The following is a 19,256-nucleotide window of genomic DNA, read 5'->3' on the forward strand; positions in this document are numbered from 1 at the left end:
TCCCAAAGTGCTGGGATTACAAGTGTGAGCCATTGCACCCAACCAAAATTCTCTTAATTTCTTTTCATTGTAAGAAACCCATGGACAAGCCTCATAGAACAGAGTACTTAAACTAGGTGGGTTCCTTAACCCTACCCATGGAAGAAAAAAAAAACAAAAACATATGGGGACCACCCCAGATTATGCATTCAAAGCAAATGCCATGGTACTTCACTGGATCCTTCCTATTAGACCTCTGGTAAAAGGGCTTTTGATCCATGGAGTCATATCACACACTGTCACCTAACCATCCTCTATGCACTGCCAGCTCCAGCAGGGAATTATAGGGAAAAAACTTTCGTGAAGGTCCTATAAGTAATATGATCAGCCCTTGATCAGTTAGGGTGCATTAGCTGGTGGAGACATATGCTCGGTGTTGCCACTGATGCTAGCACCATTGTCTATACCACCCTCAATCCCTCCTTATTCCCGTCAATCACTAACTCTTCTCTTATCAATTTTGACAGTCATCCAAGACCCTGACAGGTGGTTCATAAGGATTCTTCTCTCTCAAACTCTTCGAATTCTCTTGGATAACTTAAAGGTCCTTACAGATAAACCATCAAATGTTGGCCTCAGAGTCCTTTGAGCTCAATGCTATGAACTTCCTTCACTCCACTTCAGCCACCCATATCCATGGCCACAACCTAGACTATGCTATCGTCAGAGCTGCTCCTCCACGGTCTGGCAGTCCCCTATTCTTCTGGACCACTTACTAGTGAGGCATAATGTGTTCATGCGTGTTTAGGCAATATGCCTATTTTCTTTAGCAAACCGCTTTTAAATATTGACTTTTTTCCAGTCAATTTAAAAGTGTTTCACATGTCACACAAATTAACCTTTATCTAATTTTTTTGTTTGTTTTTTTAGACGGAGTCTTGCTTTGTCGCCCAGGCTGGAGTACAGTGGCGCGATCTTGGCTCACTGCAAGCTCCACCTCCCAGGTTTACACCATTCTCCTGCCTCAGCCTCCCGAGTAGCTGGGACTACAGGTGCCCGCCACCACGCCTGGCTAATTTTTTGTATTTTTAGTAGAGATGGGGTTTCACCATGTTAGCCAAGATGGTCTCGATCTCCTGACTTCGTGATCCGCCCACCTCAGCCTCCCAGAGTGCTGGGATTACAGGTGTGAGCCACCACGCCTGGCCAATTCCTACTTATTTTCTATGACTCAGTATAACAGTCTTTGCTTCTGGTTAAAAAAATTGTACCTGGCCTGGCAAGTGGCTCACACCTGTAATCCCAGCACTTTGGGAAGCCAAGGCAGCTGGATCACCTGAGGTCAGGTGTTTGAGACCAGCCTGGCCAACATGGCAAAACCCCGTCTTTACCAAAAATACAAAAATTAGCTGGGCATGGTGGGGCATGCCTGGAATCCCAGCTACTAGGGAGGCTGAGGCAGGAGAATTGCTTGAACCTGGGAGAGGGAGGCTGCAGTGAGCCAAGATTGTGCCACTGTACTCCAGCCTGGACGACAGAGCAAGACTCCATCTCAAAAAAAACAAAAAAAGTGTACCTGGACACACACACACACACACACACACACAAATAAAATCTCTATTTTTATACTTACTTACTTTTATTATTCCATTATTAATTTACTTTTTGTCAAAGCACTCATTATACCATATTGTAGTTGCCTATTTACCTATATATTTCTATCAGTTTGAACTGGAAACTTCCAAGTCCTAATATGTGATATACTTTTGGTAAATAGAATAAATTAATTAATTTTGGCCTGGGCGCGGTGGCTCACACCTGTAATCCCAGCACCTAGGGAGGCTGAGGCGGGTGGATCACCTGAGGTCAGGAGTTTGAGACCAGCCTAGCCAATATGGCGACACGACATCTCTACTAAAAATACAAAAATCAGCAGGGCATAGTGGTGTACACCTATAATCTCAGCTACTTGGGAGGCTGAGGCACGAGAGTCGCTTGAATTTGGAAGGTGGAGGTCGCAGTGAGCCAAGATCGCCTCCCTGCACTCCAACCTGGGTAACAGAGCAAGACTCGGTCTCAAAAAAGAAAAAAAAAATTTTTTTAATGTAATACTTACTGAGTTTGCTCTCTACCAGATGACTTGCTAGGCACTAAAAATGACACAAAAATAAATCTCAGTTCCTGCCTGAATTTACTTACAATTTTACTGATGATGTTTAAGAAAAAATCAAGTTAAATGAGGGTCAATAGCCATCCAATGAGTTCCTTAAAATTCCATGCCCAGCTGGGCGTGGTGGCTCACGCCTGTAATCCTAGCACTTTGGGAGGCCGAGGAGGGCAGATCATCTGAGGTTGGGAGTTTGAGACCAGCCTGACCAACATGGAGAAACCCCATCTCTACTAAAAATACAAAATTAGCTGGGCGTGGTGGCGCATGCCTGCAATCCCAGCTACTCAGGAAGGCTGACGCAAGAGAATCGCTTGAACCCGGGAGGCAGAGATTGCAGTGAGCCGAGATCATGCCACTGCACTCCAGCCTGGGCAACAAGAGCGAAACGCAGTCTCAAAAAATAAAAATAAAAAATAAAAAAAATTCCATGCCCAAATGTGAATCTGATAGCAAAATAAGCTCTATTGTTTAATGCATTAAAATAAAATATAAGCTTGAAATGCCAGGCACAGAAAATGATAGCAAGTCACCAAATATAGTATCTTTCTTCAAGTTAGTACCTCATTTACATCCATCTCACATCTCACATCCATCTCTAGAAACAACAATCACAAACTGTCTAGAAGTTCATTCATTTTTAAATACTTTGGATACTTACTTGGAGATCGCCCAAATTTTTAAATGACACAATTCTTTAATGGAAAGCATAAGAGATCTCCTTACTTGGTACATGTGTTCTGATCCAACTTTCCTAGAACGCCTGTTCAACTTCAAACAAGTTTCATTAAATATTGAAATATTGAAACTTCCATCATCTTCTAAGAGATCATCTTCTAAAAGACAAGAGAGAAAGTTATAGACAGCTTGCACCATCTTAGCAAAATGCATCATGGCTGAGTACAAGTGAAACTCTGACACCTTAAGAGAGCCAACTGGGTGTTTAACAGGAATAATATTAAAACTGGCATCAGCAGACTTAGCTTCAAGTCCTGGCTCTCCAGCTTCTCAATTGTAATTACCTTAGCTAAGTCACTGAACCTCAGTCTCCTTGTTTGTAAAATCAAGTAATTCAGCTTGCTTTTCTTATGTCATAGGCTGCTTAATCAAATGAAATATTTAAAAATTGCTATAAATTAATAAAGAAAGCTGTGATATTTTTAGAAAGTTAATCCTATCGCTTGGATCGTCCATAGGAAAATGTCATGAAGGTAAGCATAGCAGTAGACAGAAAGTCTGAGAATAAGGAAAACGGCAAATAAAAATCAAAGGCTATAGATTTAAACTCTCAGAGCAAGTGCTTTCCAACCTAGAAAATAACCAGAAAGTAGATGACCAAGCAAGAGGAAATTTGCTTTCACAGCAGACAGTATTTCAAGAGCTACTCAGCTGAGTACTAAGGCAATAAAATAATCAGAAAGCAAACTTGTTTTAACCATTGTACAGAAAAAAGTCATTTCATACCTCCTGCAGTCTAATTCATTCTTACAATGTTCTATTTTCTTAATGTAGTTTAGAAGGATAGATTTGCTACTAATGAATTAAAGAAATAACAGAGAGTCAGGAATAATATCAGTGGTTTTCAAGAAAAAGCAAATTTCCCAACAAACAAGACTGCATGTTTTCTACCAATGAGAAAGGTGTAAATGTCTACCAGAGAGAAGCTATTTTATAACTACCTTTTATGTGTATTTCTCCCGTGGGAGTTTCCGCTACCTAAGAATGAGAACAATGAATTATTTTAGTCAAGATCAGAATTGTCCACAGCATTTTCAATATCACTGACACATTCAGCACAAGGCAGCTAGCTGGGGAAAATATTCATGCCTATAATTGGAAAGTGTAGAAAGATGGTTATGAGAGAGAATTTGAAGACATATCATATGTGCTCTCCTTTGTCTTCACAACTTTTATTTTAAAGATTTCATAAGGACATCAGAAATAAAAATGGTCACATGTATGCATGTGATTGTGAGGAATACCAAGTGTCTGCATGTAAGAAATGCATGTATGTAAGAAATACCACATAAAGCTTCTGTCTCTGTACAGGCAGAACAGAAGCAGAAGTACTGTCTGCACAGTTCACATCTCAATATGATTTTCACATAAGATAGTCATTATCGTCTGAATTCAGGGGAAGATGGCAATGTGAACAAAAGCATCTGGCTCCCACTTCCCACGCCCAAGCCTGACAGAAGTGATGGAGAATAAGTAAAAATGGGTCAAAATTTGCATCTGGGTTGGAAAGAAGGGTCGGTTGCCATACACAAGGCGGAAACATGAAGACATTTCAGCTTAGCACAGTATGGAAGAGCCGGGGCTAAAGAAAGACCCTAAGACCTACTATGCAACCTGGCTTCCAAGCAAAGGAATGTAGTCACAAAATTTCAAAAGAAAGAACTGGAGGAGAACTAGAGCCCATGGAAAAATCAAGACAGGTCACAGGACAAATCAATGACCCATGCTCCATCTGGAGCCATTTAGCCCAGTGGTTCCCAAACTGCACATCAGAATCACCCAGACATCAGCAGATTTGAAGTAATGCTTCAACATCTGTATTTTTTTAAGAGTTCGCCTGACAATTCTTCTTCTTCTTCTCTCTCTCTTTTTTTAAACAGGGTCTCACTCTGTCACCCAGACTACACTGCAACCTCCACCTCCCGGGCTCAAGCAATCCTCCCACCTCAGCCTCCTGAGTAGCTAGGACTACAGGCATGCACCACCAAACCCAGCTAATTTTGGGGGTTTCTTTTGTAGAAATAGGGTTTCACCATGTCCCCAGGCTGGTTTCAAACTCCTGGACTCAAGCCATCCACCTGCCTCAGTCTCCCAAAGTGCTGGGATTACAGGCATGAACCACCACGCCCCTAACCTCACCAGGCAATCTGATAGGCAACAAGGTATATATTAAAAAAAAATAGTATATATACTACTATTGCTATTGCTAATAATAATAATAGTAATAATAATAATAATAGTCCTTCTTTAGCCCACTGTAGATTAGTAATGGGGAAGGACTTCAAAGTAGAGGCCTCAGGACCTGAAGGTACCATCTGGCAGAGAACCTGGGTTGACAGAAGGGGCTTGCCTCTTTCCTGCCTTGGTAGGCTGTAATGCCATAAAGAAGCCAGGCCCAAAGCCAACAGCTTCACCAATCATAGCAAAATGCTCAGAAATAAAGCACGGGGTGGTGGGCTTTCTCACAGCTGCTGCCCAAAGGACACTGGGTCACCCAACCAGCAGTAAATCCTTCATACTGAGATCTGACATAAACATACTAACATTATCCAGTGAAAAGGAGGATCAAAGGGAAGGCCATCCATTTTATTATGAAGGAAATATCAGACCTAGACAGAACTTTTATCTTCCAAGGATAAGTAATCCAGAAGGGGGGGAAAAAACTGCAAAATGATTCTACAAAGAAGGAGAGGGAAGGAAAGGAAAATTGTGCTCAGCAGGCAAAGAATGAGCATATTTATAAAAAAGAAAATACTGAGCAAAAGAATGGTAAAATTAGGCAGCATCTGTTTCATACGGTTCAATAAAAATTTTAAAAATAGATTCAAACAAGAGATAAAGGATCAGATAATAAAAGAACGTGACAGCAGAGAGGAAACTGGTAGAGAGAAGCAGAAATAAAAAGGGAACTAGATGAGACCCAAAGAAAAGGAAATGAAAGTGCAACAGCAGAATTTAAAGTGCATTGGAAATGGTAAAGATAGGAAATGTCAATGCAAAAATGCATATTTGTGTAAGTGCACATAGAGAACAAACTTGTTATATATTCTAAAGAAGGCAGAGGAAAAAGACATGGACGATAAAAAGGAGAAAACGGGAAACCAGTGTGGATGAACAAGCAATTCCACATAGGGGTATTTGAAGAGCAAAAAACAAACTTTAAAAAAAAAAAAAAGCAATAATCAGAGATGTAATAAAAGAAAATGTTCCTAATATATAGTTAAACCAAATTCTAAAGACCAAAAAACTCACAGGGGACCGGGCATAGTGGCTCACGCCTGTAATCCCAGCACTTTGGGAGGCCAAGACGGGTGGATCACTTGAGGTCAGGAGTTTGAGATCAGCCTGGCCAACATGGTAAAACCCCATCTCTACTAAAAATACAAAAATTAGCTGAGCATGGTGACACAAGCCTGTAATCCCAGCCACTCAGGAGGCTGAGACACAAGAATCTCTTGAACACAGGAGGCGAAGGTTGCAATGAGCCAATATCACGCCTCTGCACTCCAGCCTGGGTGACAGAATAAGACTCAGTCGCAAAACGACAACAACAACAACTCACAGGGTACTAGGAAAACTCAGTGCAAAACATGAACATTTCTATCTGTCCACTACCCAGACGGAGGTTTCATGAAGAGACTTCTGTGTCACTATCGAATTCCCAATGCCTAAAAAACATCAGACACATAATAGGTGGTCAATAAACATTTGCCGGGTACATTAATAAATGATTAATGTCTTAAATTTCATGGCTAAAGAAGCCTTCATGATACACAAGCTGAAAATCAAATTGCTTACATCAAATTTTTTATATTTTATTTATTTATTTGAGACAGTCTCGCTCTGTTGCGCAGGCTGGAGTGCAGTGGTGCGATCTTGGCTCACTGCAAGCTCTGCCTCCCATGTTCAAGCAATCCTCGTGCCTAAGACTCTCAAGTAGCTGGAACTACAGGCACACACCACCACCGCCAGCTAATTTTTGTACTTTTAGTAGAGACAGGGTTTAGCCATGTTGACCCTGGCCTCAGGTGATCCGCCCACCTAAGCCTCCCAAAGTGCAGGGATTACAGGCATGAGCCACCACACCTGGCCAGGATTTTTTTTTTTAAAGAAAGTCACACCTTCTAACTCTTCTTTCAAAGCTTCCAGTTCCCAACGTCAATATGAAATACTTCTAGAATTCCAAGAACAAAAGTTTATGACCCAAGAATTTTATCTTCAATTGAGCTCTCATTCACATGTGAAGGCAACAAAAGACATTCTCAGATCATCATGGACTCAGAGAGTATCCCATTCCCTCCCTGAGGAGCAGGCAAATCACCATACAGAGAGAGAAACAGAGAAATAATAGAGAACGTGGTTTGAAAAGACTGTCAGTAAGCACTGAAACTATTAAAACATGTACCCAAGGTTAAATCATCGCTACCAAGGTTTCTATAAATCAATATAAGAGTGAGCTCTTTGGAGAGATAATACATGTTAAAAATAAGAAACTGGTAATATAATGCTATACTAAACCAATAACCTAAGAGAAGAGAGAGGGGAAGAAATAAAAGGAAGTTTTAAAAATAAAAGGAATGCTAACTTATCTCATTCAGGGAAAAGTGAACAATATTTCAGTCTTAACACTGGTGAAAAAAGAAATACACACTCAAATAGAATTTGTCTTTTTTAAATGTGATCACTTGTAGAAAAGAAAACAAAATCTATACTATCTGACTCACTGGAAAAGAAAATCTGTGTAACAAAAAGAAAACAAAAGACACAGGAAAGTAGCATTAAAAAGGGAAAAAACAGTCCAGGAGCAGTGGCTCACACCTGTAATCCAAGCACTTTGAGAGGCTGAGGCGGGAGGATCCCTTGAGGCCAGGAGTTCAAGACCAGCCTGGGCAATATAGTGAGACCTTGTCTTTACAAAATGAAAAAATTAAGTGATCTGCACACCTGTGGTCCCAGCTACTTGGGAGCTAAGGTGGGAGGATTGCTTGAGCCTGGAAGGTCAAGGCTGCAGTGAGCCATAGTTGCACCACTGAACTCCAGCCTGGGCAACAGAGCTAGACCATATCTCAAAAAAAAAAAAAAAGAAAAGAAAGAAAAAAAAGAAAAAAAGAGGCCAGACGTGGTGGCTCACACCTGTAGTCCCAGCTACTTGGGAGGCTAAGGCACAAGAATTGCTTAAAACCGGGAGGCCAAGGTTGCAGTGAGCCAAGATCACGCCACTGCACTCCAGCCTGGGCGACACAGCGAGATTCTGTCTCATAAATAAGTAAATAAATAAATAGACAGATGAAAGGAAAATCATATCACAAATAACAATGATGTAAGTTGGATAACTTATCTAATCAAAAATAAAAGTTTTCCAGAAAAGCTCTCAATACATGCTGTCTCCTAGAGTACATTTATAGTAATATTATTCAGATAGCTTTCAAGAAGGAAAAAAAGTAGACAAAGGCATATTATGCAAATGCAAGCACAAATAAATTAAGAAAACAATATTACTTTCAACATATAATTCAAGGCAAAGGTATTAAACAGGCTAAAATAAGCCATTTGTTACTAGCAAAAGAATCTATAATAAAGATATTAGTCATGAACATAAAAATCATATCAAAATGTGTGAAACAAACCAATAAGAATTTCTAAGAGGAACAGAAAATGGCAATCCATGTTAAAAATAAACAAAAACCAGAAGTCCTGAATAACCTTATTAATAAAGTTGACTTAATAACAGATCTTATTCCCCTTACAGGCAAACACTCTACCTTATTATCTAGCACCTACTGAAATTACCAAACTTGGCCAAATGGTAAGGCCCAAGAAAATGTCAATAAATCCTCCAAACATACCAAAATGTAATAAAACTAGAAAACAACAACACAGTATAAATGTTACAAAGAAAAAATCTACCACTGTATACAATGCTTGTAATTAATTATTCAAAGGGGAAATCAGAATAGTAATTATATAATGCTTTGAAAGTAAGGGTAAAGAGAACACATATTAAAATACTCATAAATAATTATTCCGTCAAACAGAAAATCAGAATAGCAATTATATCATGCCTTAAAACATGTATCAATGCCTAAAGAATTCTGCCAAAGCTCAAATCTGCAAGGGAGAAAGAAACATTAAAGACTTTTATTATCAAACAGAAACGAATGAAAATAAGTTGAATTTTGTTATGCATTCAACTCAAGAATTTAGAAACAGAACAATATAACCAATTTAACAGAAATATGGGCTGTGCACCGTGACTCACACCTATAATCCCAGTACTTGGGGAGGCAGAGGCAGGCGTATCAATTGAGCCCAGAAGTTCAAGACCAGCCTGGGTAACACGGCAAAACCCTGTCTCTACAAAAAATACAAAAATTTGCCAGGCATAGTGGTGCACGCCTGTAGTCCCAGCTACTTGGGAGGCTGAGGTGGGAGGATCACCTGAGCCCAGGAGGTCAAGGTTGCAGTGAGCTGTGATTGCACTACTGCACTGCAACCTGGGTGACAGAGCTGGGTGTCTCAAAAAAAAGAAAGAAAGAAAGAAAAAAAAGAGAGAGAGAAACATGGAGAAGGAAAAATAAAAACAAGAGGAGAAATTAGTGAGTTAGAAAAAGAAAAACAATTTTACAACCCAAGAGTTCATCCCTTGGGGAAAAAAAATAGTAATAAAACATGCAACCCAAACCAATCAACCTCTAAAAAGAGAAAGAACCAAACTTAGGAGTCAGAATAACCTGGGATTATATAACCTATGACCCCAGAGGAGATGTAAGCAAATATTCCATATGCCATTCTGCCAATATGTGTAGTATATCAACCAAATATACATTTTTTAGAAAACAATAAAAATTGACTCAAGAAAATGTCAGAAACATAAACAGACCCAAAATCATGGAAGAAATTGACAAAGTTGTCAAAGAATCATCTCCTGAAAGGGGTGAAACTTCAACGATCTTTTGAGAAAATGTTCAACTTTAAAAGAAGGGAATAATTCAAACGTGATATAAAGTATTCCAGAGGGAAAAACAATGGAAAACTTCCCAATTCATTTTAAGGAAAATAGCATAACTCCAATAATGAAATCAGACAACAGAATGTCCAGGATCTAGAGGAAAAAAATGACAAGTCTTTATAACAGTGCATAAATAAACAGAAGACCTGAGTAGACACTGAGTAAATGTGGAAACATACCTTGCTCCCAGTTAGGATGGCTCAACATAAATCCTAATTCTCTCTAGATTAACTTGCAAATATAATCCAATTCCCTTTAGTCCAGAGACATTAAATAACTCAGCCATGATCAGCCAACTCTTCAATACAGAGTTAAGATGCAAAACCGGATCTGCCTGACTCCAAAGACCATGTTTTTCCCAAGGGAAAGGAACTTGAACAGGTAATTGGATATTAGTAAAAACAGCTGACGCCAAACAGCAACCTGTCATCCTCACTGAACAGTGGCAGGTGAGTGATGATCTTTTAAAGACATTTCCCTACAGTAGTTTACTAATAATTTTGTAAGACTTCTCTGATTAGTTACCATATTAATTTTATAATATCTTTGCCTGCATATTATTTACTTGCAAAGAATTAATTTTGTTTTATTTATATACAAATGTCAAGAGACCTAATTTGTATAATCTCATAGTTGGTTTTATATTGTTAAGATTGGCAGACTTTTTCAACTATTTCTACTGAATCTGTGTCACTTCCCAGCTACTCGGGTTAAGGTACAGTTTAAGTGGGATAGCAAACAGCTAATTAAGAACTTTCTCAACTCCCCCAAAATAATAAATGACATCGGCCAGCTGTGGTGGTTCACGCCTATAATCCCAGCACTTTGGGAGGCTGAAGTGGGCAGATCACTTGAGGTCAGGAGTTTAAGACCAGCCTGGCCAATAAGGTGAAACTCAGTCTCTACTAAAAATACAAAAAATAGCCAGGCACGGTAGTGGATGCCTGTAATCCCAGCTACTCAGAAGGCTGAGGCAGGAGAATTGCTTGAACCTAGGAAGCAAAGATTGCAGTGAGCTGAGATCGCACCACTGCACTCCAGCCTGGGCGACAGGGCAAGACTCCATCTCAAAAAATAAATGACATCAATTACTTGTCAAGGTTTGTCTACCAGGTTTTTTGTTTGTTTTCTGAGACAGGGTCTTGCCCTGTCACCCAGGTTGGAGTGCAGTGGCATGATCATAGCTCACTGCAGCCTTGAACTCCTGGGTTCAAGTGATCCTCTCACTTCAGCCACCCGAGTAACTGGGACTATAGGCATGCACCATCACACCAAGCTAAATTTTCTTTCTTTTTTTTTTTTTTTTTGTAGAGATGGGGTCTCACTGTGTTGCTCAGGTTGACCTCAAACTCCTGGCCTCAAGCAATCCTCCTCAGCCTCCCAAAGTGCAGGGATTACAGACATGAGTCACCGTGCCCCACCTGTCTACAAGGTATTTAATTAGTCCTCATACCCATAACCAGAGCTTTTTTTTTTTTAACTTACTGTAATTGTCACAATGTTGTTAAAAACCCACATGACAATTATGTAAAATGAGGTTTATTTCTACTTCTTAAAGCTCCTTCCTTCCACTCCTTTTTTCAGCTAACACCTACCCTCCTGCACCCTAGGGGTGCCCCTGCTTCCACTTCCCCACTCTCAACTTGATCTCTTTAAAGCTGCTGGGTCAGCCTCCCTGGCACCTCCTCTTTCACACGCAAGAGCAAGAAATGGCTTTTTGGTTTTTTTGGTTTTTTTTGAGACAGAGTCTTGCCCTGTTGCCCAGGCAGGAGTGCAGTGGTGCAATCTCGGTTCACTCACTGCAACTTCTGCCCCCTGGGTTCAAGTGATTCTTGTGCCTCAGCCTCTCAAGTTGCTGGGACTACAGGTGTGTGCCACCACACCCAGCTAAGTTTTTCTATTTTCAGTAGAGATAAGGTTTTGCCATGTTGGCCAGGCTGGTCTGGAACTCCTGACCTCAACTGATCTGCCCACTTCAGCCTCCCAAAGTGCTGGGATTATAGGCGTGAGCCACCACACCTGGCCAGAAATGACTTTTGAGTTTACTACCAAAGATAAGCCACATGGCTACCCTCTGTTGCCTTGGATATTTGAGAGTGGACTGATATCATTTAAAAGGCATTCCTTTTAAATGCCTTTTTATTACTTTCCACCTCTCCCGGAGGGCTCAGCTGAGAAAAAATACCCCAGAGCCCATTCAGCCTGGTACCAAGAGGATACGGATCTCTTGACCTGCTCTAGTTCTGTGGCTGGAGCAACTACATCTGAGTATAAATCTCAGACAGCAAATAGGAGCTCTCCAGCCCAGCTGATTCTGCAGCATACTTCCCCACATTCTGTGCTTAGCATTTTCTAGGAGGAAATGAGACTTCACCTCCACCTACCAGCTGTCTGGAAACCGATGACGGCTGGCATCGAGCGCCTGGGAGGTGCTGTGGAGATGTTCACGGTGTAGTTGGTGCCTGGGTACAGGGCTAGGCACACTTCTGGGGTCCTGCTGTCTGTGGTCAAGTTGACTGTCTCCTCATGAACTGATTCCATAGGGTCCAACCGTTGTCCTTTTATGGATATCTTTGAGAGGAAAAGACAAGAGAACCCACTCTGACTCCAGTCAAAACAATCCAGGATTTGTGGTGCTGTAGCCCATTCTCCTACTATTCTATTTTATACTGTGCTGCTCAGCCAGGGAGCATTCGTAAGGTAAACCTGGTCTGCTGATAAAGTCTGATCAGCCCAGTGAATATTAAACCCCTAGAGGAGACATAAATGAGCAATCTCCCTAGGAAGTGCTCTCCTGCACACAAATGATCAAATGGAGACAATTGCAACCTGAGGACCATTGGCTGCACTCTGTCACCAAGTCAGCAGACGCTCCCGGGCTTGTTCTGGGGGAGTGAAATACAAGTGCTTGGAAACAAGCAATCGTGAGGATGCCAAATATAAATGCATCCCCCACACATGCACCCTGCTGAATGACAAATATGTTAAACACAAAATGCAAAATAACGAAATCATCCAGATATCTTCAAAAATTCCGTCCACTCTTTTTAAATGACAATGGGATCAGAAAGCAATTAGATTGAGGCCAGGCACGGTGGCTCACGCCTATAATCCCAGCACTCTGGGAGGCTGAGGTAGGTGGATCACCTGAGGTCAGAAGTTCGAGACCAGCCTGGCCAACGTGGTGAAACCCCATCTCTACTGAAAATACAAAAAATTAGCCAAGCATGGTGGTGCACACCTGTAATCCCAGCTACTCAAGAGGCTGAGGCAGGAGAATCGCTTGAACCCAGGAGGCTGAGGTTGCAGTGAGCCGAGATCCCACCACTGCACTCCAGCCTGGGCAACAGAGTGAGACTGTCTCACAAAAAAAAAAAAAAGAAAAAGAGAAAAAAAAAGCAATTAGATTGAGAAGCTCTCACGGAAGCAAGTCCCTCTGACTCATATTCCCATGGGTGACGTGTCTGTCCTAGCAGGAAAAAGTAGATCACTTTACTTACCACATATGAGATCTTGGGGTTTATTCTTCTTGAGTTTATTTGCCATCTCACACAGGTATCATTAAACAGTGATACATCATTAATCTTTGTCAGAATTTCTAAAAGAGAAAAAGGCAGTCAACTCACAAAATGCATCAATGGGCTTTATGAAAATTCTAAAGGAGATCAGTCTCTCTGCACAGCTGGTATCTCTGCTGGTCACCATTCATCCTCAGAGGCAGACACTGAGTCAGGCAATGCAAGCTCTCCCAAGCCAATCACCCAACTTCTCTTCATCATGAATGAGCGTGGCCCATTACCTGACTTAGAGGGAAAGGAAAGATTCCAGCTTGGGTATAGGTCAGAATTCTAACCTGTGATTCACCTGCCAGGCCACTGGATGCCACTGGCATTCCACTCTGGTAGAATGGAATGAGGCCCAGAGCTGAGTCCTCAGTGAGACCTTCCCTGCAACTGCACAGGTAAGACCTGCTTCCACCTTTCTCTTCCCAGCAGAATGATGGGAAACTCCTTCAAGTCACTGCTATCCCCAGGGGGAAAATGACATGTCTCACCACACAGGACCACGCCTCAGAAACAGGTTGGGGCAAACTAAAGAAATTCTCCACAAGGTTCCTAGGTACTTCTGGGACTCCTGTAACTGAAGCTATTTAATCCTGGTCTATCAGGATGCCACTGATTCCTCTGGGTTGTTCTGCTTCTTTTAAATATTCTGCATATATTCCAGGTAATGAATTCAGCAATGTGGGAAACCATATGAAGGCCTTGGTTCCCTGAGGTAACATAGTTTTCAACATTCCCAGTCAACCCGCAAGTGGTTGTGCAGACAGGAAGAACAAAAGGGGATCTAGCTTTTTATTTCTTTGAAATCAAATTCCCAGCCGAGTGCAGTGGCTCACACCTGTAATCTCAGCACTTTGGGAGGCCAAGGTTGGCGGATTACCTGAGCTCAGAAGTTTGAGACCAGCCTGGCCAACATAGTGAAACCCCATCTCTACTAAAAATACAAAACTTAGCGGTGCACGGTGGCACATGCCTGTAATCTCAACTACTTGGGAGGCTGAGGCAGGAGAATCACTTGAACCTGGGAGGCAGAGGCTGCAGTGAGCTGAGATTGCACCACTGCACTCCAGCCTGGGTGACGGAGCAAAACTCCATCTCAAAAGTAATAAAATAAAATAAACTTCCTACAGACAAGTAAAACTATCTCTACTTGCAAATGATACAATCTTACATACTTCTATATATAAAACTCTAAGGAATCCACACCAAAACAAGCATTACAGCTGAGAAAGGAGGTCAGTGAGGTTGTGGAATACAAGGTCAATGTACAAAAATCTATTGTATTTCTATATACTAGCAATGAGCAGTCCAAAGATGAAATTAAGAAAACAATTTCATTTACAATATTATCAAAAACAAACAGGCCTGGTGCAATAGCTCACACCTGTAATCACAGCACTTTGGGAGGCCAAGGCAGGTTGGTCACCTGAAGTCAGGAGTTCAAGACCAGCCTGGCTAACATGGCAAAACCCCGTCTCCTAAAAATACAAAAATTAGCCGGGCATGGTGGTGCATGCCTGTAGTCCCAGCTACTTGGGAGGCTGAGGCAGGAGAATCACTTGAACCTGGGAGGCAGAGGTGGCAGTGAGCCAAGATCCTGCCACTGCACGTCAGCCTGGGTGACAGAGTGAGACTCCATCTCAAAAACAAAAACAAAAACAAACAAACAAAATTCCTGCAGACAGAAGCTATCATATAATTATTCCCAGAGAAAGTTGTCCTCATGTCACCAAAAAGGGATATTCCACAGCCCCAGTTCAAGCTTTCCCATTGAAGCAGACACCTCTTAAGAACTCCTCAGCCTCTCTCAGCTTCCCCTGCTCCTTGTCCCATCCCTGGATGGGTTTTGACAACATGACCAGGTCTTGCCTCCTATTCTGGGACTTCCCTGCTGCAGCACCCACACCCCAGCACATGCCATCTGGAAGTGCAGGGGAATTAAAATCCTGTGGGGACAGGAGCTGGTAGAGAAATCCTTCCTCCTTTCTTTCCTCTGAAGGGCTGTCCAACAAAGACTTAGTTTCTTCAGCGTCTAAGGACACTGTCACACAGGTGGGGTAATGCCCGCCCTCTGTGGAGACCAGTACAATCAGGCATCGTACGCTGACTCTCCTTCTTTCCCTGTTTTACTGCCCTTGTTTCCCACTCCTGGTGCCTGGGATTTGATTCTCTACTGCATAATAAATATAAACCCAGTGAAAGGCTCCCATCTAAGAAGAGTGAGAAAGCTATTTCTCCATCTAAGAAAATGACTCTCCACAACTCAGCTCCTGTTTCTCTCTTCTAGTAAATCTCTTTGCAGTCTCCAAGTGCAAAAGGAAGCCTGCACCTTAGGTACCTGTAGGGCCAATCCTATTCTCCTGTACTCAGAACCAATGCTAGCTTTGGATTGACCCAGATCTACTGACCTCTCCACCCAAAGAAGAATTTATATCTTTCCTAAATCATCCCTTCAGCAGCAATGCCTAGATTCTGTGTCCCACATGACCTGGTCTTGGGTAAGCCCAGGTCATCTATTAGCAAGTGAAAATCAATGGAGGCAGAGAGGGGAAAATAGGCAAACTCCTGCCGAGATACCAGAAAGGCCACCTATGGCTGTCTGCAGCATTCCTGGATCTCTATATCAGTATTTCTCCCTAGAACACACACAATTTGAAATCAAAGAAATACTCCAATTGTGGGCCAAGTGGGTGCGGTGGCTCACGCCTGTAATCCTAGCACTTTGGGGGGCTGAGATGGGCATATCACTTGAGGTCAGGAGTTTGAGACCAGCCTGGGCAACATGGTGAAACCGCATCTCTACTAAAAATACAAAAAAATTAGCCAAGCGTGGTGGTACATACCTATAATTCCAGCTACTTGGGAGACTGAGGCACGAGAATTGCTTGAACCCGGGAGGCAGAGGTTGCAGTGAGCCAAGATTGTGCCACTGCACTGCAGCCTGGGCGACAGAATGAGACTCCATTGCAAAAAAAAAAAAAAGAAAAAAAAGAATAGAAAAAAGAAAAAAAACAGAAAAGAAATACTCCAATTAAGAGCATGGGTACCCTAAGAGACACAATGACCTTACCAGTTCGCCCCCTTGGGTAGCATAAAGATGATGTTGGTACCAGTCTTTTATCAGCCTGAACAAGCCCCAGATATTTCTGGCCTCTACCCTCTTTGCTGCCCTTCAAAGCCCCAGAGCTCTTGGCATCTCTGCTCACTTACACATCCCTTTGATGCTAACGCACCACCTGGTCCAGAAAGAAAAGGCACCAGCCCAGCCCTCATCTTCTCTCTGAGTTGCCAGCAAAGCGAATTTCCTTTTTACTCTCAGTTCCTTTGTCATCGAAGCAGAGATTAGAAAGGAGTTTTCTTTCTTGTCCTTCCTTCTTGCTCATTCACTGTGACAACTGTAAATGGCATCTCAAAGATGCCATCTGCCTCCAGCCTGTGCCATGCTCTCTGCACAGATGGGACCCAGATCCAATTATAGGGGTGTCAGATATTTCATCCCAGGGAGCAGTTTAACAAAGTTTGGTTGCTTTTCCCTCCAGGTGCCTACAAATTAGTTGGAAAGACTCCTTTATAAAAGAATCAGATACTCAACATCTACATTAATGCTGCCCTTTTAATGGAGACTATATGCCCTCATTCCAATAGTGCTGATAACTGAAAACATTTCTGGAAGTCCTCTTTGGAGCTGTCCCGGGGCTCTTTCATTCTCTGCTCACTACTAACTGAATGGCTATCAAATGCCAAGCATCCTGCCATGCCAGGCACTGGGCTGTGACGATGTTACCTGCTGACTATGTAGGGAAAAAGTACTCTTGAAAGTCATGGATCTGTGAATGTTAGTTGAAGGTATGGGTGCAGGTGAGATATGCAGGTAGGACAGAGACAGTGAATGGCCCAATGGCAGAACACTGGGAAACACTGAAACCCAGGGGGGAACCAGAGGAGAAAGGCAATGCAGAAGACAGGCAGGAGGCTGGGAGAGTGACTGATGTCTAGGAAGGAAAGGAAGGACTTGAAAGAGTGTCTCTCAGCCTTCCAAGGCCAGGCACAGTGGCTGACACCTGTAATCTCAGCACTTTGAGAGGCCGAGGCAGACGGATTACTTGAGGCCAGGAGTTCGAGACCAGCCTGGCCAACATGGCGAAAATATGTCTCTACTAAAAATAGAGAAATTAGCCAGGTGTGGTGGTGCACACCTGTAATCCCAGCTACTCAGGAGGCCAAGGCACGAGAATCGCTTGAACTTGGGAGGCGGAGGTTGCAGTGAGCTGAGATCGTGCCACTGCACTCCAGCCTGGGTGATACAACAAGACTCTGTCCCTAAAAAATAAAAATAAAATTTTTTTAAGAAAATTATCAGCCTTCCTTCCCACCAGTCTCCCACAGCCTCCTCATCCCCTAGCCAAGAAGGGCCTGGAGCAGGTCAAGGCAGAGGGTGCAAACTCCATCTCCCTCTCTCCTCTCACATGGCTTTTCTCCCCTCATGGAGTGCCCACGGCATCAGGATTAGATCTGTAGTTTGACTTTGGGTAGAGGTGGGAAGAGCAGGCCCTCGGCCTGCCCAGTTGTAGAACACAGAGGCCTCTCTGGCTTAAAAGAAGGAGGCCCCCACAGTGTCCAGCTGAAGTCTCATTGGATTTGGGGAAAGAAAGTCTCAGTGAGTGATAAAGTAAGTGCCTTCGTTTTGCTTTACTCTATGTGTGTGTGTGAACACACAGGTACATACGTATGTTATGTATATATAGATATAGATGTACATAATGTTATGTATTTTGGTATTTTGTTAGCATCTGGTATTTCTGTATGTGGTACTTAACACATTTGTAACTAAATACGTAAGTCAGTATATAATGACCACCTCTCCTGAATGTAACTTTACGATGGCAAAGACCATGTTTCTCTCTCTATCCTCAGGCCCTAGCACAGTGCCTTAAATATAGATACTAAAAACTATGTATTATTTGGTTGAACTGGTTGAATGGATGGATAAAGGATCAACAATGCTAAATGTTCTGGAAAGGTTGAGAAGAATGACAGCTGAAACTGGAACATGAAATTGGCAGTTAGGTGGTCATCAGTCACCTTGGTGAGATGCTACAGTGAAGTGGGGGTGTTCGATGCCTGGTTTCCCCCCAGTAGGCTGAGAAGAGCATAGGAGGGGAGGGAACAAGACAGTCAGCCCAGACTACTCTTTCAGAAGTCCCACTGTGCAAGGACAGGGGCTGGTCTAGTGTACTCCCTTGGTTTCCAATTTTATATCCTTTTTCTTTATTTTTGGAAACAGCAAAAGGTCATAGAGAATAAATCCAGGTGACCCAAACAGATGGTCAAGCAAGCTCAGCATCATTTCTAGTCAAAACAGCATCTGATTTCAAAAGGAATGTAACTGATCTTCTAGTACGGTTCATAAACTACCTCCAAAGGCCATTATCAAATAGGATTCCAAGGCAAACACATGATGATAATGGCAGCACCACAGAAATCAGGGTATGGCTTCCCACAGTGGCTACTTGAATAAATGTATGTTTGGCTATAAAAGTTTTCATGTGTTTCCTTTCTTTCTTTGAAGTCTTAGATTCACATAAAATAAGTAGGAGTAGCATGGCTTAGAGTATGTTAGTGTAAAATATATTGCACACTTTGGGATGATTTTTGGTGGCACGCGAATACTTTTTTTCTTTTTTGGAGATGGAGTCTTGAGCTGTAGGCCAGGATGGAGTGCAGTGGCATGTTCTCAGCTGACTGCAACCTCCGCCTCCGGAGTTCAAGTGATCCTCCAGCCTCAGCCTCCCGAGTAGCT

At 42.3% G+C, this 19,256-nt stretch overlaps 1 protein-coding gene across 6 annotated transcripts in view; it reads right to left on the bottom strand.

The window, feature by feature from the left end:
• The window catches only part of SUSD1 (sushi domain containing 1), a 136,681-nt gene that overhangs the window by 58,111 nt on the left and 59,314 nt on the right, over window positions 1-19,256 (bottom strand). For all 6 annotated transcript variants that reach the window (XM_063696664.1, XM_055350404.2, XM_019034269.4 and 3 more), the window contains exons 7-9: window positions 13,394-13,491; window positions 12,278-12,464; window positions 2,873-2,982 (exon numbers count right to left, since the gene is read on the bottom strand). In XM_063696664.1, the coding sequence (XP_063552734.1) occupies window positions 2,873-2,982; window positions 12,278-12,464; window positions 13,394-13,491 (395 nt within the window). The remainder of the gene's footprint in view (window positions 1-2,872; window positions 2,983-12,277; window positions 12,465-13,393; window positions 13,492-19,256) is intronic.

This window comes from Gorilla gorilla, chromosome 13 (genome assembly GCF_029281585.2).
Source record: "Gorilla gorilla gorilla isolate KB3781 chromosome 13, NHGRI_mGorGor1-v2.1_pri, whole genome shotgun sequence".
Classification (NCBI taxonomy): Eukaryota; Metazoa; Chordata; class Mammalia; order Primates; family Hominidae; genus Gorilla; species Gorilla gorilla.